Below are 21,431 nucleotides of genomic sequence, written 5' to 3' on the forward strand. Positions count from 1 at the left end.
GTTATTAGTGACATGCTAGGTTTTGTTATTAATCCATTTGGTATTATGCATAGGATCTTAATTACTAATCATATTTTGATGATATTTTGATTATGATGATGATTGTTGTGTCAATTATATGTTGCTTGATTATTCATGATTTATTGTTATTGCTTGATCACGCCCCTTTTTACAAGTTTAAAAGGAATTCTTACTTGAAATCACACCTAATAAGATAATTAATAATTTGATTTTAGGCTAATATGATTTAATTCAAGTGATCACCAATAATAGATTTGATTGTGCATTAATAATCAACTAACGTAGATTAAATAGGTTTAGGATTAACTTGATGTATATATGTTGATCGAAAAGCGCACATGAATATCATAAGAATTAAGTAGAGGCCGATTTAGGGAGGGTTCAATCTCTTTTAGGTTGGATTCGTACCATCATCCCTGAATATCCAGTCATGGTTCCGGACCACTATGGAGTTAGCTATCTTCGTGATCGTGAATGGGGTGTAACCTTCGCACCCTTGAACGGTTTAAAAGTTCCTTAAACTTGTTGGCGACTCTTCTACCTCTAGATTCCTTCCCTTGGAGCGCCGCCATGCCTAAAATCATGAACACAGTGGGGCTCAATGGGTTGAGTTTGAAAACTTCCCTACAATAGCGGACACCCCTTATTGTGTAATTCCCGAGGCGCGGAATTTCACTTTTCATTTTGTGAGCTACTTGAGGCGTAGGAGTTCACGATAGGATTCCCGAGGCGTGGAAGACTATCATTCATCATCCGGAATATTCTTGAGGCTCGGAAGACTTCCAACTCATTATCTAGTATTCTTCCCGAGGCGCGGAAGACTACCAATCGCATTCAATAGACTACTTGAGGCGCAAGAGTCTACGACACGTTTCCCGAGGCGCGAAGACTTATCATCCATTCATCTGGCGACGTCCTACGGGCGTAGTGAGTCGTCAACATCTCTTCAGCAACGTCTTACGGGCGTAACGAGTTACCAATCATCTTTCAACAACGTCCTACGGGCGTAGTGAGTTGTCAATCATTCATCCGACGGTGTTCTACGAGCATAGCGAACCGTCCGTCACTTTTCATCATTCATCTTTTCCGCATTTAGTGAGTTTCTCGAGGCGCCAGAGCTCACGGTAGATTTCTTGAGGCGTAGAAAGCTACCAACGTATTTGGTGCCGACACACTGGTATCAGATACGCACTTCTATCCCTTTACTATTTTATTAGTGGAACTAATGCTTTTCTGCAGGTATCGGCGTATACATAGTGGTTTAAAATCGCAGAACGTTTTAAATCATTCTCCGTCCCTATCGCCTACTTTGACTTTCGCTTTCGAGACTTACGTCTCTAAAACTCAGTCAAAGTGGGGGCTTCTGTAGACACCTAAAAATGTCTCCCCGACCAAAAATCGATGATAAGGGAAACTTTTCATTGCCATTTGGTTCGGGTTTAGCATTGGAATAAAGGAGTACTTAATTTTATTTTAAATCCATTTAATTTAACTTTTCTAGCCCATAATTATTTTAATCTTGAGCCCAATCCATTTGTTTTAATTTTTATTCTTATTCTTATTTTTCCAACTCAATTTTCTAAAAGTTATCTAAATCATAAAGTAATTTGAGTTTGAAATAAACTTCTAATTGTCTATACGCATTCAAAATCATTTTAAAATAGATGAAATTTTATAACTGGGACGTGCAAAGACTAATTTTAGTAAAACTCGAAATTCAGCGCGTCGCGCCAGGTTTCGTCGCGTCACGACGACTTGCATCGTCACACGATGATTCTCAGCTGGCGCGATATGTTTTCTGATTTGGACGATTTGATTTTTATCTTTATCCGGTTATTTTTCTATAAATACTGTGGCATATCGTGGGTTACGGATACTGTTCTCTGCTCGCATATACTCTTATACTCTAAATCTCTCAATCTCTCACACAAAATATTTCAAAATTCTTCCTTCGAGTTTTACTCGACATGATCAATACTTCACCCGAACCTCTATCGGCGGTCCATGACGTGAAAGGTTGATCATAAACCCTGAGGTTTTCAATCTAAACTCAATTTAATTTGTTTTCTTTAATTTAATATAGTTTATTTACTTTATATATTTTATTGAATTTTACAAATCGTTAATTCGTGATATAGTTGCAAGGTTTCGCAATCGAAGTAAGTAGATTTAGTTATTATTTTCGTTTAATTAATTCTACAATTTTTACTCTTGCTAGCATCATGTTGTTATTCGTATCATGATTAGGCATTATATTAATCTTGTTAGTATCATGCTTAGGATTTTATTAATAATTGTTTAGTACCATGTTTAGAATACTTTTAATTCGTTTCTCTAATTATTATTGTACTGTGTTGCTTCCAATATTTTTATGCATGCTTATTTAATTTATTTGATTTGTCCTATTTGCTTTGATCACCCATATATATTGCATTTTTGATTGGGAATATGCAATTGAAAATCGCGCCTAATAAGATAATTTGGACAACTGGTTTAGGTTCCCAGTAATCTTGTTGTTTAATTCAAGTGGTCACAATAATTAGATTTATGTTAGATTAATTATTTTGGAGCAAATTGAATATTGTTTGTATGTCTTTTGGGTTGCAAATAATACATGTCACTATAAGAATCGAGTAGAGGCCAATACGGGCGGAATTGGGTTCATGAATCAATCCGTACCATCAACCCGAATATCTAGTTATGGTCCAGGACCATTACGGAGTTAGTAATCTCATGCATTATGAATGGGGTGTAACCTTCATGGATCAAATCGTTGTTGCCTTTCGACTTGTCCCTTTTGGTGGTTGTCTTTAATGATTCATGAACATTTTACAAGTTCCTTAAAAACTTGTTGGTGGCTCCCTACTTTTTTGTCCCTATCGTTATATGTTAAATCCAACTTTCTATGATTAATGCATGTCCCTTCTCACCTATGCACCACGTAGGCGCACTTTGTGCGACGCCGCTTACACGGGGATGGGTGCAGTATGTAGGAATAGTGAGGCGGTGGTGCTTTGGGGAGCTACGGTTCAGTGGAGTGAGAAATGGGAGAGTAAGATTGTAGAGGCGAAAGCGATATTTTGGGGCATGAAGATTGCGAGACACAAGGGTAAGAGCTGCATTGAGATCGAGAGTGATAATCTGGTGATGATTGAGGCAATGAGGAAGCGATCGTATGGGTTCATTTCCTTTCATCTGATTATAGAGGATATTCTAGATTTTTTTTTTTTTAATTTTACTAGTGCTTCATGGTCTTTTGTAAAGCGAGGGGTAATAATGTAGTGATAAGTGCATAATATACTCTATTCTTAGTCCCTAATATTAGTCCAATGACCGCTTTATATTAGTTATTTTACGAAATTATCCACTTTAATAATTTTAGTTCTTAGTTTATGTTAGTATTTTATTTTATAGCTATTTTTATAATAATTGGTACTTAATATTTTGTTATGTGTTTTTGATAGGAAAGCTAGAGGAAAAGAAAGTGGATTTGATCAAATAAAGAGAACTTAGCCCATTTTACTACTTCAAGCAACAAAAGCATCACGTGCCTTTATCATCAAATAAAAAGAAAACAAAAGAAAAGCAAAGAAAAGAAGAAGATAAGAACTGGTTTTGCATGAAAACCAAAGCTCAAAACCACCATATTCCATATGTTAATCTTCAACCTCTTTCCTCCGAAATTCAAGGAGAAGATGAAATTTTATCCAATTTCAAGAATTTATCTTCCCATATACAAAATTTTGAGGTCGTTTTTGGGTATAAAACCCCCCAATTATCCCATACGGAGCACGCACAACTACAACCAAAAATCTGAGAAATTGAGAGTGAAGGTTTCAATCGGGTCCCTGAATTGGCGCAATTGGAAGAGAAGACAACCATTGAAGGAAGCTTAGTCTCAAATTCAAGGTCGAACAAGAACGACGGTGAATTGCGGGGTCGAAGCCGAGTCTCGTACGAGTGTTTTTGAGTACAACTTTATAAGTTCTTCTTCTTACTCAATTGTTTTAATTACATACCTTGTTAATTCCTTCACTACTCTTATTGACTTATTTTGATTTGATTATTAGCATAGTATTTTGGTTAGTATTGTTAAATATACTTTGAGTGATTTTTCCGATTTAATTATTTATTGAACATGCTTGTTATTAGTGATAAATTTTACAATTACATGGTTGATTGTTATCTTTCATTGTGTGTGATTGTGAATGCTTGCTAGTTATACGGTTTAGTTTAGTTTACATCGTATAATGAAGTAGCCCCTTCTCATGTTAAATTTGCGATTATGGTTATAATATGAGTTAGGAGTATTTTCAATCTAATTATTCTAAACATTTATGTGATTAGATTAATTAGGACTAATGATGTCTCCTAGTTTATAATGCTTCCATTTCTAAATTATATGAGTTGCGATCATATTTGTATAAGTTAGAATGGTTTAGAGTCAATTTGGCTTAGTTCGTAATTGAATAAAATTAAGGGATTATAGGGAGTCTTTGTTATTTTAGGCTCTACACTTAGTCAAATAATTATAATCGGTGGTAGTCAAGGTCAACTGTATGTCGTTGCTAATAACTAAATCAAGTAAGAGTTATATAATGGAATGGCTAGTTGTGTCGTCAATAGTAGTTTAGTTCGTATTAGTTTTATTAGTTTAGTACTATCTTAAACAACCCCCCCCAAAAAAATTTATGTACATATGTGAATAAATGTATAGTATGTAAGTTTCCGTAATATTTTGTAATTTAGTTAAACGTTGATTTAAGAGTTAAAAGTGTCCTCGTGGGATCGGCCCTTGCTTACTCTTTTACTAGTTGTTAATATTTTTGAAGGTTAAGTTAGGAAAATAAATATTTAATTTTATACGGTAAACGACTCGTATCATGTAGCACACGAATTGGCTCATTTTTAACCTTGGGAGTTTGGCCAACAGGTGTGGAGTGATGTAATCCTGCCTCGCATCTTGGAAATTTCTTCGATTGATCTAGTAATTTAATAGCCCTTGATGGGTTTTTTCAAAAAAAAAAAAAGTATTAAAGCTGTCACTTCCAAAGTTATTCACTAATAATTTACTGTTTTACATAGATCACTAACCAACTCATACAATTCTACACTTGTTAGTCTGCAACTGCATTCAAAATAAATTATAGGTGACCGTCTGTTGATGTTAAAACCGTAGAAGTAACATCATCTATACAATTGTATAGTTCACAGGGCACAATTAATTTGCCATAAAGGCCACGACAAAAAAGTCATCTTAACCACCTTTTTTTTTTAGGAAAACTCATCCTAACCACATTTAATACATAATAACTTGTAATTGACTTATGTTACCATACTTTCTTTTTGTTTGTCATAAACTTAAAGCTGTCAATTCGGGTAAACGGGTCGGGTTTGGGTCGGGTCAACTCGGGTCTGGTCAATTAGGGTTAATGTCGTAACCTATGCAAGTCGGGTTCGGGTTGGGTCATGCTTGAGTCGGGTCACGTCGAATCATACATCTTATTGGGTTTGGGTCGGGTTTAGGTCGGGTTAATAACTGGTCGGGTTACATTCAGGTTAGGTGAATAATAGGTCGGGTTTAATTCGGATTTTCACGGGTTAAAACGGGTTGGGGTCATTCTTGGGTTCGAGTCGGGTTCAGTTTAAGTCAATAATTTACGGGTTATAATCGGGTCGGGTCATTCTCAGGTCTGAGTCGGGTTCGGTTCAAGTCAGTAATTTGCGGGTTATAAACAGGTCGGGTCATTCTTGGGTTCAAGTGGGGTTCGATTCAAGTGAATAATTTGCGGGTTACAATCAGGTCGGGTCATTTTCAAGTCGGGTCATGTTCGGGTTCAAGTCGAATTTGGTTCAAGTCAATAATTTGCGGGTTATAATCAGGTCGGGTCATTTCTAAGTCGGGTCATGTTCGGGTTCGGGTCTCAAATATTGGGTTAATATGGGTTTCGTGTTGATTTCAGGTCTGGTCATATTGGGTTCGGGTACATTTTTTGGGTCGGTTTGTTAACCGTTCATGTAATGAAGTTCACGTTTAATCATTATCAATTACTTCATTTATTGTAAGAGAAATAATTTCAAATAAGTTTAAATTCGAGCTAACAAGTTCTAATAAGTTTAGATAAGATCTACGTAATAAGTTCATATTAATTCCAGTAAGATAGGTTTAGTTTAGATTTTTAGAAGATAAGTTCAAACCCTATTCTAATCTATTCACATTGATTCCACTCATTTTAGGGATAACAATTTCAGATAACTTCATATTTGAGATGACATGTTCAAATTACTTTAGATAAATACAATAAGTTCATATAAATTCGGTTAAAATAGGTTTAGTTTAGATAAGTTAAAATACAATTTTTTTTTTTTCTAAACTTATTTGAAATTATCCAAACTTGTTTATTTTTTATAAGTTCATATCCGAGTTCACGTTTTTTTTAATGGCATTTTTTTTTGAACATTTGAATGGCATTATTTAAAACGTTTAAATAAGATTAAAAAGGCAAATGAATAATAAAATTAGAAAAATAAAAGACCAATAAAAGCCTTTTAACAGCTCTAGTTCGGGTCACCACTTTCTCGTGACCAAACAAGTCAAGTCGTGATCGGAGTCAGGTAAATTATTCGGGTCAGATTATCATCAGGTCATTGTCATATACGCATGCTCGCATTCAATCATTATCACGTTCAATTCAATTTTATCCGAAATTATTATTTTTTTTTAATTTTTTTTCCTGATATTATAATTTTTATTTATAAAATATAAGATAAAACAAACAAGCCTAAGGTCAAGTAGTATTCGTAAACCGTAATTGACTACATTTAGAATGCACATGCACCTACAAAGTAGTAGTATTCGTAACCGTAATTGCTTAATTGAAATATAGAATGAACTTGCACCTAAAAAGTAGTAGTATTCGTAAATCGTAATTACTAAATTTAAATAAAGAATGCACATGCATCCAAAAAGTAGTAGTATTCATAAATTTTTTAGGTTTTTTTTTTTTTGACATATAAATTGTAATACGTTTGATAATAGAGAATTTTATTGAAAATATTTGAATAAGCTTAAATAGGAAAATAACTCATAGAATTAGGAGGGAAAAAAAAAATGAAAATTAATAAAATGAAAATAAATTATATGACGTAAATAAGTAATCCTGGATTGCTAGCTATTTGGAGAAAAATATAATACTTTATGACTTAATTTAGCGTACCAAAAAAAAAAAAAAAAAAAAAAAAAGAAAAAGTAATAAGGGGAGCATTATTGGAAAATCTCAAAATCATATAATCAGTGATTCATTGTAATGTCGCCAATCTCACCATTGCCGCCATTAAAGTCTAGCTTTCCTAATATAAAATTCAGAGATCCACCCATGGCTATAATTCACCACTGCTCGCCCTCTCCTAGATTCACACAATCCCACCCTCAATCTCAATTTCTCATTGCCATATTCTATCTTAAACAAGTAGTCAAGGAGTAAGTAATCGGTCCAATTTTCAGGTTCGAATTTACGACTTTACGAGTAGCTTAGAATATATTCTCTAATTATTGTATATATACTAAATATATTCTAACAATTAGAAATGAGCAAATTGCTATAATTACTCTATGTAAGGAGTCGTATGTTTTAAACTATTGACTATTGAACTTATCATAGTAACTCGTTTGCACAAGCACACAACTACACAAGCGACAACGTAACTATATAATTATACTTTGATCAATATTAATAAGGTGGTCTAAATTGAATTTAAGGTGATTTGAAATCGAGTCAGGAACAATTTGGGTTGAATTTAGGTCAGGTCAATAACAAGTCGTGTTGATTTCGGGTCGGATTAGTAACAGATCGGGTTGATTTTCTGGTCGGGTTAGTAATAGGTCGGGTAAAATTCGGGTCGGTTTAATAACAGGTTGGGTTAAATTCGGGTCGGGTTAGTAACATGTTGGGTTGAATTCGGGTCGGGTTAGTAACAAGTCGAGTTAAATTTGGGTTTTGACGAGTTAAAACGGGTTTGGGTCGATCTCGGTTCAAGTCGAGTTCGGTTTAGGTCAATAATTTACGGGTCGGGTCATCTCCAGGTCGGTTCATGTTTGGGTTTGGGTCTCAAAATTTCAGGTTAATTCGGGTCTAGGGTTGGTTTCAAGTCGGGTCATATCGGGTTCGGGTCACCATTTTTTCGGGTTCAAACGGGTCGGTTAATAATCGGGTTCGGGTCGATATTTCGGGTCGAGACAACTTTTGATAGCTCTATGTAAACTCAGTTTAATTAATGAAATTTTAGCTGTTTTCAAAATTAAAAAAAAAAATTATAAACAATTTATACAAGCTTTGGTGCGTGAACATAGTATTTGAGAAATAGAAGTGTAAAGATAAACTAATACTCCGTACTTTTTAAAACAGGTTTACTTTAAACCCTTATAAGGCCCACCCTGCCCCATAATTGAACGATCGTATAAGACCCAACCCATTTATTTATTAGACGGATCTAACCCATTAATAACTGTGGCGGGTCATGGGTTTTAATAGGGCTCCAAGCGTCCAATCCATTGAATTGCTCTCTCTCAGAACTCCCTCCATTGAAGCGCACTCAACGTTCTCCATTGAAGCGCAGTCGACGTTCTCCATTGTATCTAGTTCTTGTATTCCTCATTGAAGCAGCTTCTGAGGTAAGTTGTTTGTATTTGTTATCATCATTTCAATTTCACAATCTAATTTAATCTAGTGTACGGTTCGAAAATCTGAATTATTGGTTCTAAATTCTAAGATAACCAAAAGAAAAGAAAATTATGAGCCTAATTTGATTATTGAATCAAATATCCCTAAAATTATGAGATAATTGAATCAATATCCCTAAAATTGAGATAATTGAATCAAATTTGGTTACTTTGCACAACACTTTAATGTTAGGATTAAACTATGATATTTGAGCTCTTTTCCTTCCTGCCGTGCCTCAGGGACGGGCCTGGCTGCTGTTATATTATATAGCTGTTGTCAAATATTTATTCAGGTGATAAACGATGATTGCGGCGATTTCATGGGTGCCCAAGGGAGTAGCAAAATCATTACCAGAAGTAGCTGAACTTCCATCTAAAGAAGAAATTGATAAGTTGCTCCAAAGTGGTCTTCTTGATACAGCGTAATTAATTTAATTTAATTGTATTATGTTGTAGGCTTTTCAATATTTTCTTTTAAGTTTTTTTTTGTTGATGATGAATGGAATTGCTTTAGTTTTGGAAGTTATTAATGTGATTACTTATTCACTCATTCTTCAATCAATCAATCAAAGCCTTAATCTCATAACTGGGGTCGGCTACAGAACAAAAAAAAGAGAGCAAAAGGGTTATTTGTGATTTTGGGTTTTGTAAGGTGTTGAAATATTGGTTTTGGGTTATTTGTGATTTTGGGTTTTATAAGAGTCATATTTTTCCCCTTGTTTATGGACTTTGTGTCTTTAATATGTTATGTGCTTTCCTAGTTGCTTGAGAGGGATTAATAATGGGGATTTAATTGTCAATATAGGCTTTATGTGTTAGTTGTAAGGTTAGATGTGGTTTGGAAATTTGTGGCACAACATTGAAATATTTTGTCTATTTTGTCATTTAAAGGCTAATGTTTTAAGTGTGGTTTAATCATTAGATTAGAAGTTTTGGGAGATGGGATTATAGTGTATTTCCATGCCACTGCTTTAGGTGCACATGTAGTCTTGTATACCAACATGTTTATGAGATTTTGTTTTTTCTGGTTTCTACAAGTGTATAGAGATTATTCTAGTTTTGATAGTTGGAAACTTTGTCAGGTGGGGTGTGTGTGTAACATTTTAAGTTGATTCTTTATGTGGTTTATTGATGCTTTTTTAACATTACAGTGATGTTGAGCATGATGATGATGATGATGATGATGATGATGATGAAGACAAGGACATGGATGCAGAGAGCACCAAGGAGGTTGATGAAGTTGCACTTGCATCTGTCGCGGCAGAGGCACTTGGCAAGGGTTCTGGTGATATAGCTGATGCCTTCAGGGAACTTGACATGGAAAATTATGATGAAGAAGACGATGATGGTACATCAGACTTATTGCCAGTATCATGTTGTGGTTTTTTGTTTAGCAAGTGACTTCAAATGTTATCTTAGCCTCATTGTTAGTTCTTAAGATAGGCTTCTTGGATCTTTCTTACTGTGTGTGATAATACTTCATCTGAAGATAGGCATTGATGTATTTATTTATTTTTAATAATAGGCATTGATGTATTTAGTAAAGGGCTTGGTGATGCTTATTATCCCAGCAGCGAATTGGACCCGTACCTAAAGGATAAGGATGTAAGTAGGACACTTCAAATTTACCCTCTGGATTAATTTGTTCAATTATTTCTGAAATTGTTATATTGTTTATTTTTTAGGATAATGATTCAGAAGAGGAAGAGGATATGATCATAAGAGCAGAAGATTCTATTATTGTTTGTGCACGTAATGAAGAAGAAATCAGTCAACTTGAGGTATTCTGAACATACGGTGTACAATTTTTTCTTTTTATTTTTGATGTGCATGTGGTGTGCGTATTTGTTTCAGTTGCTCATGGCGGCCCAGGTATTGGGCAAGTTTATATATAAATATCTATGAATGCGTAGTAGCATCCCTTAAGTTATGCTTTACTTGTTAAAATTTAATTTTGTATCCTAGAGTTATCTCTCTCTGTTATGGGCTTCTGCTGCTTTTTAACATTTTGTTTTCATTGTTAACTCAATCTCCTTTCAGCTAGGGGAGGGTTTATTTGTGCATGCATGTATTGATTGGTTCAGTATTTACTATTGATAAATATAATAACTTTCAGGTTTATATCTTAGAGGATACAGAAGATGGTCCAAACTTGTATGTTCACCATGATATCATTATATCAGCATTTCCCTTATGCACTGCGTGGCTTGACTGCCCACTAAAGGGCGGAGAAAGAGGTTTGATACTAATACTTCATATGGTTTTGAAGTTTTGGACTTTAAATATATCATTCAGAATATTTCTTTTTGGTTAGTGTTTATTTGAAGTTGTAGAATTATATCCTAGTTTCATAGGATTTATTTCTAAGTTTTGAAAACAGAATGGTTCCAAGTCTTCCAACTATTCTGTATTAAAAAGTGATACTTTTTGCTTTGGTGATTTTAATTAATATATTCATGTTTACATTTAAAGTCCATATCTTTCCTTGATGGGAGTTAATACTAGGCTGTTCTCTAGTATTAAGAAAAAGAGTGAATATGTGAATTGCAATTTCATGGTAAGCTGGCTTCGTTAGTTTGCTGATTGCTGCTGCTTTTCCTTTTGCTTTAGGGTCCTGCTGATGTTTATTGTGCTATTACCCCAAAACATATTTTAATTCATTTACTACAATTTCCTTTTTTGGCAGGAAACTTTATTGCTGTGGGCTCAATGGAACCTTCAATTGAAATATGGGATCTTGATATTGTAAGTACTCGATAGTATACATTATATTTGGAATATAATGATAATAATAAAGCTAATTTTGAGCTTTACTCTCTTCTTATTGTGACAGATTGATGAAGTTGAACCATCACTTGTATTAGGTGGTATTGATGAGTGTCTTGAGAAGAAGAAAAAAAGAAAGAAGGTAAAACTATTGAACTTACACAGTTTCCTCATTTTGTTTGCAATTTGCTTTCACTTTTATGATTTTCCATGTCTTGTAGTTAAATGACGGATAATATGGTTAATAATTAAGTGCTGTCTGTATGATCATAATGTTTGTTGTATGTGATCACAAAAATTGGATTTTCAATGTGATTCTAAAAAACTTGATGCGCAATTCTGCACTATTATAGTTCCTCCGTTTCTTTTTAGTTGATATATTAGAATTGGGCACACAATTCGTGGAGACAAGAGAGAAGGCAAAAGCAATCATATAATAGTATATGTAAACTTGTAAAGCAAGAAGAGGACAGGGTAGGTAAAAGCAAGTGGGTAAAGAAATGTATAAATGGAAATGTAAAGGAAACATGTCAACTATAAAAAATCCAAAATAGGAATACATGTCAACTAAAAAAGAAACAGACGTATTAACTTATGCAATTGAAGCATTTTTCTTATATTTATTTGTTTATATATTGTGTTTTATGCCTTTGAACAATGTTTTTACCCATTTATTGCACTTGTCATCAACCTATTATTTATCTGGTTAGCTTTTATCAGCAACTATAAATGGGGTATTACCGTGGGTTTAGATTCTTGTGCTGAACTATGCTAATGTTCAAATGCCAGGACTTAATTTGAGCTTCTGTAACACCACAGCACATGATGACCTGTGTTTACTGGCAATTGGCAATAGTATGTTGATGTTATTTTCACAGATATATATGTACTGAATAACAGGAATTAGGACAAAATAAGATGTTATGAAGGATAATTAGCAGTCAGAAACACAATTTCTCCCTCCCAAACACCTCTTCCCCCCCCCCCCCCCCCCAACCCTTAACCCTTCAGCAAACCATATCAGCTTTCTTCAAGGGGCTGCTATCCACCATTGTTGGTGATGGTGAGCCCCATTCTCTTTCTCCTTTTTAGTTTTCAGTTTCTTCTAATAAATTATGTTATAGACTGACTTAATCCCCAAACACAACACTCACAAAAATAGCAGCAAGCAAGAGATTAATTTTGCATTAAAGGCTTAATTTCAAGGGAACAAGATAACTTGATAGCTTTAGCCTATCATTCTCTAGCCAAGATAACTTGAGGTTATCACTCTCTAACAACTTGAGGTTCTCAATCTCAGTTTCACAATTTCAATATTCAAAAGACACCCTTCCCTTCCCTTCCTACCCTATTCTTTATATATACAAATCAGATTACAAGTAATCTCTTAATGGTGTTTGTCTTCTAATTCTTTTGCTTTTCTGCTTTTCTTTTCTTACTCCAACATGTTTAGGTTGACTCTCTCTGTTGACTCCTGAGATTTCCTTAAGTAGCTTTGTCCTCTATCTCCGAATTGGCGTTTTGCTTTTTGCTTGGCTGGAGGTCTGTCTCCATTGTCTTGCCTTCATCTGCTGCTGCTGAATGTGGGTTACGATGCCTCTTCCTGGTGTACACAGCCAACGGTTGCTGAGTCATCACAAATTACCTATGTTTCTCCCTCTAGTTGATAAGATTTGGTCCCATTTGTGAAGGGTTTTCTCTCCTTTTGTGGGAATCTCAAGATCTCAGATTTTCAGATGACTTGTGTGTTGGTGTTTTCTTCTTTTGGAATAGTCTCAAGTTATGTAGGACTACGATTGATGTTGATGATACAAGTTACGAAGTTATTACAAGAAATATTTTCTCTTAAAATTACGAAGTGACGGATCAACACGTAAAGGTGCATGAGACAACGAATTGAGAATATGCTCAAGTGTTGTATATGTGAATTTGGATTTTTAGCCCTTTCATGGTTGATTATAGTTTGGCTTTGTTAAGTTTGTTTTCTTTGTTGTTGATTGTCAATTGCAGATGTGAGATGACTTTAATTAATGAAGATTAGTGTCTTTGCAGAATTCTTTATACAAATAAAAAATTAGCAGTCAGATTCCCAAGCGCTTGACCTGAGAACATCTGGGACTAAATATAAACGCATTGTGAACACTAATGCTTTGTTGAGTAGATATTATATTTGGTCCTTTTTGGATGTCAAAAGAATAGATGAAATGAATATTAGTATATGTTATGCTGTATACTTTTTTGTGATTTGTAACTTTTTATGCCAAATTTATCACTGGGCTGCAGTTAGATCTTATAGTCTGGTCCAGAAACCTTTATATATGCTTACTATGAGACTCTTGGGTTTAATCAGGCCTATATTTGATTTTCAGTTCTCTTATTTGTTCCCAATTTCTAGCTGATTTTTGTTTCTTTTGCTGAATACTTCATTTAGAAACCTAAGTTCAAAGAGGACAGCCACACCGACGCAGTGCTTGGCCTTGCTTGGAACAAGGAGTTCAGGTTGAGCTTTTCTTCCCTTCTATGCCCTTTTTTATATTAAAACCCTTTTCCAGCCGAATTTTTAAATATATGTGTCTTGCTGCTTTGTTCTGTATGAATCAGGAATATACTTGCTAGTGCTAGTGCAGACAAAAAAGTTAAGATATGGGACGTGGCTACTGGAAAGTGTAGTATTACCATGGAGCACCACTCTGACAAGGCAAGAATCAAACCTTATTCATTATTTTACCATTGGCTAGAAGATATTGTGGCTTATTTAGTCTATCACAGAATGTGTTTTTTTTTTTTTAAAATTTTTTTTTTTAAATAAAAAAGATATTAAATTTTGAATTGTAAATGAAACACACATTTCAATCATCAAAGACATTAAAGTTGGTTGCAACACTTCTACTAATTAGAAAGTCATTTTTGTCCATCACCTTGAGTCATTAAAATAGGGTGTCTAAACTGTTGTTAAATGACAAGGTCACATGACGGAGCACTAAAGAGCTGTTTCTTAAAGAATTTGTATAGAACTTCTGGTGGATTCTGCTGAAATATTTTGTAAAGAGGGTGGTTAGATGATCCAAGTCTGCACTATGGCTTTTTAAGTTAGAAATCCTGTAGTTTTGGCATTCTGATACATTAAGGACAGTTGGAATCAGCTTCCCAATTTACAAGGCAATTGTACATGTTAGATAATGCCAAGAATCTTGTCACCCAATGTGTAAATTTTTCCTCAAGAGGAAGGATGATCTAGGGGGCTCCCTGCGTGGGGGTTATTTGGCACATACCAGACCATTTTTGACATTTTATAAAATTCCAAAAAAAAAAAAAAAAAAAAAAAAAAACCCATAGTAGTTGGTGGGGGTGGGGTCTAATAGGTTTAATGAAAAAAGGCTAGAAAAATAAAAATGCTCTAGAGAGATATAGGAAGAAATGACTGATTGACGAACACTTTGCTAAGGAAAGAGAAAAAAAAGTGACAATACAAAAAAAGAAAAAAAAAAAAAAAGAAGAGAGAGAAAAAAAAGTATTATATTACCGACAAAGGTTTTACTTATATTAGTATACTAATAGACCATCTAGTGGTACTCCCTCCGTCTCACATTAAAGTTTTTGTTTTCCTATTTTGGAGATCCAAAATGTTGTTTCTATTTTTGGATAGTATGTAAAGACCATTATACCCTCATTTTTTTAACTTTATTTATTGTACTTCCTAAATTACCCTTAAATTTTCCACTTGCCTTGTACTTTTTTCAACTTTCTCTCTCTAACTTTTGTCTATAATTGTACTTTTCACTTTTTTAATGTACTTCATCCACTTTCTCCTCTCATTTCTTAAATACTGTGAAAAAACACAAACAAGAACTATAAACCGGGACGGAGAGTATTTTTTACTAGCTTATTGATATTTTGCACATAAACCAAAATCATTAATGAAAACTAATAGATGACATTTTTTTACCAAAATGCCATGGTATGTAAATACTCATAACGGGGAGGCAAGGGTACTATCTTGAGGAAGGACTCCTCATTTCCTTTTTTTCCCGTACCTTTATATTCAGAACAAATACTTCCTTTGTTTCTTTTTACTTGTAACACTTCTCATTTCACGTTTGCCAATACATTATTTCAGTCATAAATATCTTTAATTATCAATAAGTTAAAATAATAAAAGTTTGTATTGTAAAAGCATAAACTGAGACAAATCTAACAATCCCACAAGACTATGCTTTTCCTTAACTATAAATCACTAAAGCCGGTCAAAGTGGAGTATGTGAATAGAGTAAAAGTCAAAGTGTTGCAAGTTAGGAGTATATGTCAACATTTTATTCTAGGACTGCTTGTGCCAGTTGCTGCTACTTCGATAGCTATTTCATATTCGCCTTTCTTGCAGGTTCAAGCAGTTGCGTTCAGTCATCATGTACCACAAATTCTTTTAAGTGGATCTTTCGATCATTCAATTGTTATGGTAATAAACTTAGCTATAATTGGTATTTGTTTAATAATCTTGATATGGGCATTGCCATCATTTATGCTTTTTTTTTTTTTTTTTTTTTTTTTGGCCATTAACAATTCCCTTTATGTAATAGTTATTGTTCCTTTTATTTCGACGTGACTGCGGTAATCATCCATTATCTTTCTATATTTTTTATGCACTGCATCAATAGTTGATATTATTGTTGTTTCTACATTGTTCTTAATTTTTTTTGTAAAGCCAACTAAGACAAAATTTGTAAATTGGAGAGATTAGATTTGCGCTCACCCTTCTATGATTTCAGTTGGGTTATTATTCTGATAGATTTAATTATGATGGCAGACTGCATTAGTAATATTTAAAATGTAAAATATGATTAATGATCCTTGTTAAAGCATTGGGTTGTGCTTTCTTTCAATAGTTCCTTGGATTTTTGCCTTTCTAATTTCTTTCTCCATCAGAGTAATTTTTTGTGCTTCCTGCTTCAATCTGAATTTTTTAGATTGGTTATCGTGATTAATTTTGTTATAATGTTTGACTGATGAAAATTTGAGCAGTGAGTCCTTTTTTAACCTTATCTTCTGTTATTTTGCTAGAAATATATAGCTCACTCGTTACATGCTAATAAAAGGCTTTTTATTCACACTTAAGGGTGGCCGCATTTACGTAATCAAGATGATAGCATAGATTAGTGGGCAAGAAATTTATATCAATGAGATCGACATGATATAACTCCTGCTCGTCTGCTTTTGCTATTCTCATCAATTACTTTTATATTGAGACATGTTGTGGACTGTACTCATCAAGGGAGAGCATGTTCTGGGTTTAGTTGTCCTTTTCATTTGCCGTAAAACCCTCATGGTATTTATTCATTATTGCAGAAGGATGGAAGGAAGCCTTCACACTCTGGATACAGGTGGTCTGTTGTAGCTGATGTTGAGAGCCTGGCATGGGATCCTCATACAGAACACTCTTTTGTTGTTAGTGCTAATTAACTCTGATTGTTTCTATATCGTCTTTCATGATGTGGAAAGCGTGAATTGTTCAACTGTTTTAAATTTTTGCAATTCCAGGTAAGCCTTGAGAATGGAATGATTCAGGGTTTTGACATTCGAGCTGCAAGTTCCAGTTCAGATGCAGAATTGAAGCCTAGTTTCACCATTCATGCACATGACAAACCTGCCAGCACTATCTCATATAATCCCTCCATACCAAATGTAAATTCTCTTTCTACAGGATTTGTGCGCTTGCTTTGCTAGCCTTTTTTCTTTTCCTCATTCTGGAATTGCTTTCTGCAGCTCCTTGCTAGTGGCTCAATTGATAAAATGGTTAAACTATGGGATTTGTCAAATAACCAGCCGTCCTGTATTTCTTCCCGAAATCCTAAAGCTGTAAGTATATGATTCTCACCAAAAGAGAAATGGAAGAAGAATATTCTTATTAAAATTTTGCTAATAAAGTCATAGACTTAAAGCGTAGAGTACGAGGCTAGGCTTTCTGTAGTAATTGTTTTTTTTTTTTTTTTTGTGGTCACTATTATTTTTACATGCAGATCTTTGTCTCAGCTTCTAAAGATTTTTTTATGTTTTCTTATCTTATCCTACAGGGAGCTGTTTTTTCAGTTTCCTTCTCACAGGAAAATCCTTTATGGCTTGCTATCGGAGGTTCTAAGGGAATATTAGATGTGAGAGTTCATTACACTTCTTTTCTGGCATGTAATATAATAATTTAAAACCGTGGAATTGATCTTACTAACCTAGAGCAAAAATCCTTGGCAGGTATGGGATACATCTTCTGAGGCCGGAGTTGCTAAGAAGTATAGCAAAAACATTGATAAGAAGTCATAGTTTGATGATTTAGAAAGATCAGCAATTGAAGGATAGAGCGCATTTTTCCAGGATTGCTGATCTAAAAAAATTTTGGTTTTCTTTTGATTTTATCAATTCTCCTTACATTCAGATTGCCTTTTTTTTTTACCTTCCTTTTTTTGGACATATGTTTAATCAATGATAATAAATATAAGAGTAAAGTTCACTACTATTACAATGATCTTCACTTGATCTTAAAAAACAAGGAAAAAAAATAAATGAAACATAAATTTTAAAAGGTTGTGGCTGCATGAACACTACCTTTGGGCATACAACCTGAGAACATAACAATCTGTATTTCTAGTGGATATTTTATTTCCTAGAAATGGAGGATAGGAGTTCGGAGCTATTACAACTGCTGAATGGAAGGATAGGACGGTGCTATTACACAGCGCTGAGTGGCGAGAAGGAAGTTGTGGAATCAGTGGATCGTCATGGTTTAAAAGGGTAAACTGTAACTCAGCCTGGTATTTGTTCTTTCTAATGGAAGAAACTCTAGTTGACAATGCTATGAACCTCAAGATTTTCATTTGGGAAGCGTCTTTGGTTATTGATTTCTCAAATTTTAAAGTAATGAAACAAACCACTACTAAGCTAAAAAGGAAACTACAAACCAATGAAGTAACCTTGTCCCTAACAATCCACAGATGAAAAGTTTTGTCATATTTTGGACCATTCATGAGCATTATAGAAATAAAGAGTTGTTCAGAAGCTATAAAATGGGGAAAAGGTTACACATACAATAGTTGTATGTGAGGCCTACATACAACATGACTTGGCAGTCATGTGATAGGACAAAATAAAGGGGCTTATTTTCCACCAAAATTCAATTTTCATTTAAATTTCAAATTTCAATTGAAAATTTTAAACTTTAAATCCATAACTATATAATACAGGTGAAATCAGGAAATTATTTTATAATAATCCAAAATATCTTTCAATTCTTAACAATAATAATTCTCCATATAAACTCAACTAATATATTATTACATATATGTAGTATTTTTATACTTCCTCCGTTTTTTTTTTCCAATTTTGTTATATTTGCAATAGTGTTTAATTCAATTAAAAATGAAATCATTTTGTTAAAACACACATATATATACTTTATTTTCTAATCTTAAAAGTCATAAATTTTAGGATATTTTTGATTTTAACACGTGACAAAAACCCGAATATGGTTTTTAACACTCCCAAAAAAAAACTTTTATTTAACACCAGACAAAAACTATAAAAATGGTTTTTACCACTACTTAACTAATTCCATTTAGGAATCCGTTAAGTGGGGTCATGAGCCACGTGTCGCTTTATTATTAGCCAAAAAAGAAAAAAAAAAAAAAAAACCTAAAACTACCCAGCCACCATAGCCCCACCACCGCCCCACCACTGCCACCTTCTTCTTCACCTTGACCCACAGCCGCCGACGCAACCACCGGCGCACCACCTCCCCCTCCCTCACCGGCCGATCTAAACCCATCTCCACCCTTTTCTCGCAGCCCTAAACCACCCTAGCTCGACCACCGCCATCACCAGCCACGAATTTATGGCTGTTGATTCGGCCACGAATTCGGCCATTGATGGCCGAAATCGGTCGGTTAAGGCCACTCAGCCCCAAAACCGGTCGATTTCAGCCGTTAATGGCCAAATTCGTCGCCGTTTTTGGGGAAGGAAGGTAGCTCAGCCCCAAAACCACCACCCCTGAAATTCGTCGCCGTTTTCTGGGCACGATTTTCGGTGGCGGTTCCCGATTTTTGGGCTGCGGGAAGCGAGGGTACGCTGATTTCCGGTGTAGGGCAGGTTCAGTCAAGTTCGATGGCGAAACCTGGTGGCGGGGGGCTGGGAGAGGGTCGTTCGGGAGTTGGCCGGGGAGAAGGGCCACCGTTGGTGGCTGCCTTCTGGTTGTTTGAGTTTTTTAAATAAAAAATTCTTTTTTTTCTTTTTGTTTTATTTTTATTTTTTATTTTTTGAAAACAAGTAAAATGGTGACACGTGTCACTGTGGACCCCACTTAACGGAAGTTTTGGACAAAACCGTTAAGTGGTGGTAAAAACCATTTTTATAGTTTTTGTTTGGTGTTAAAATAAAAGTTTTTTTTTTGGGGTGTTAAAAACTTTTTCGGGTTTTTGTCAGGTGCTAAAATAAAAAATATCCTAAATTTTATTTTTTCTAAAATAAAATCTCATAGACCCTTTTTTTTTTTAAATCAAGTTTAAGTGTCAATAATCTTGACATTGGTATAGGTATAAATTCAAGTTATGTTTATTTTTGAATAGTATTACGGGTATAGTATAATTATTTTAAAAATTCAAAAATAACTCTTTATAAAATTTAATAACAATCGTGCTTACACGGGACTTAAACTAGTTTAAATCTAATTGTCATTCTCCATGCACATTTATATCATAAATTTTTTTTACAAAAAAAAAAAAAAAAAAAAAAAAAAACTTGTTCATCTTTCTCATTTTTATTTTGCTGTTCATCATTCTCCCTTGAAGAACTTTTGAAGGTGGATTTGGGGTTTTTTTATTCAGAATTTTTATTTTTTTTGCAAATACTCAACTCATTCTCCATGTCAATTTTGTCTAGTCTTTCATTACACTTTGTTTTGTTTTATTTTATTTTTTTTTAATTCCTAAGTTACTGATTTTTATTTTTTCCAAATTTTATTATTCCAAAAAAACAGATTAATGGGGTAAAGAACTTGTGTATTTTTATTCTTCCCCCAATTTTCGTGTCCTACATTGAAGCTTATTTTGGTGTTTTATTCTTATTTTCTAAAATATCGGTCTTCTTCTTCATCCCGTATTCTTATCCTCCATTAAAATTCAAGTTGATTTTGAATTTCTTTTAACCACTATTATATAAAACTTCTTTAGATTTTGTAATGAAAAGGCTAACCACAATTTTTTAATCTTTAGCTGCTTTACCATCCAAATTGCCTACAAGTGGTTGCATCCAAGATTTTATCCAATGATTCTATGCAATACTCCCTCTGTCTCATAATACATGACACAGTCAAACACTGCACACATGCCAATGCATTAGTTTGACTTTATTTTCATATAATTAAATATTAATGAAAACTATTTTAAAAATTATATTATGAAACTTTATATTAAAACCTATCTAACAACATATTTTCTGATAAAATATATTTTTATTATGTTAGTAAAAAAATTATGGTCAAACCTAATACATGAATAGTAAGTCCAACGTCTCATGTATTATGGAACAGAGGGAGTAGTATTGTCAAATGCCGCAAAATAATGACAATAAAATCAACATTTCCATCTAATTGAGATTTAGGATTTACACATCGATGTTCTTTTTTATTTTTCAGAGGATTGAAATATAAAATCTTAAAAAAAACTATTATTAAATTTAAGAAATTCAAGAGATATAAGTAATGGATGACATATTATCTTAATTGATAAATATAGGAGATTCAAGGGACTTCAGTAATGGCCGAAAAATAATTTCAGACATAAGAACGTTAAAAACGAAAAAAAAAAACCCCCTCAAAAACATCGAACACTGTAATTTGTGAATTATTTGGTGACATAAACTGTTAATTTTGTAAATACTAGAATAGCACGAA

The 21,431-nt window shown here is 33.9% G+C and overlaps 1 protein-coding gene across 1 annotated transcript; it reads left to right on the forward strand.

Moving 5' to 3' along the window:
• Positions 1-8,531: 8,531 nt before the first annotated feature.
• LOC110739228 (uncharacterized WD repeat-containing protein C17D11.16-like) lies at positions 8,532-18,008 on the forward strand. The gene is made up of 16 exons (XM_021919686.1): positions 8,532-8,692; positions 9,034-9,162; positions 9,892-10,088; positions 10,266-10,345; positions 10,426-10,521; positions 10,857-10,977; positions 11,427-11,485; positions 11,574-11,648; positions 13,938-14,005; positions 14,108-14,204; positions 15,885-15,959; positions 16,847-16,945; positions 17,039-17,182; positions 17,264-17,356; positions 17,572-17,649; positions 17,744-18,008. The coding sequence occupies exons 2-16, from the start codon at positions 9,044-9,046 to the stop codon at positions 17,810-17,812; spliced, it is 1,470 nt and encodes a 489-aa protein (XP_021775378.1). The 5' UTR covers positions 8,532-8,692; positions 9,034-9,043; the 3' UTR covers positions 17,813-18,008.
• Positions 18,009-21,431: the final 3,423 nt, after the last annotated feature.

The sequence above is a fragment of the Chenopodium quinoa genome, unplaced genomic scaffold (genome assembly GCF_001683475.1).
Source record: "Chenopodium quinoa cultivar QQ74 unplaced genomic scaffold, ASM168347v1, whole genome shotgun sequence".
NCBI lineage: Eukaryota > Viridiplantae > Streptophyta > Magnoliopsida > Caryophyllales > Amaranthaceae > Chenopodium > Chenopodium quinoa.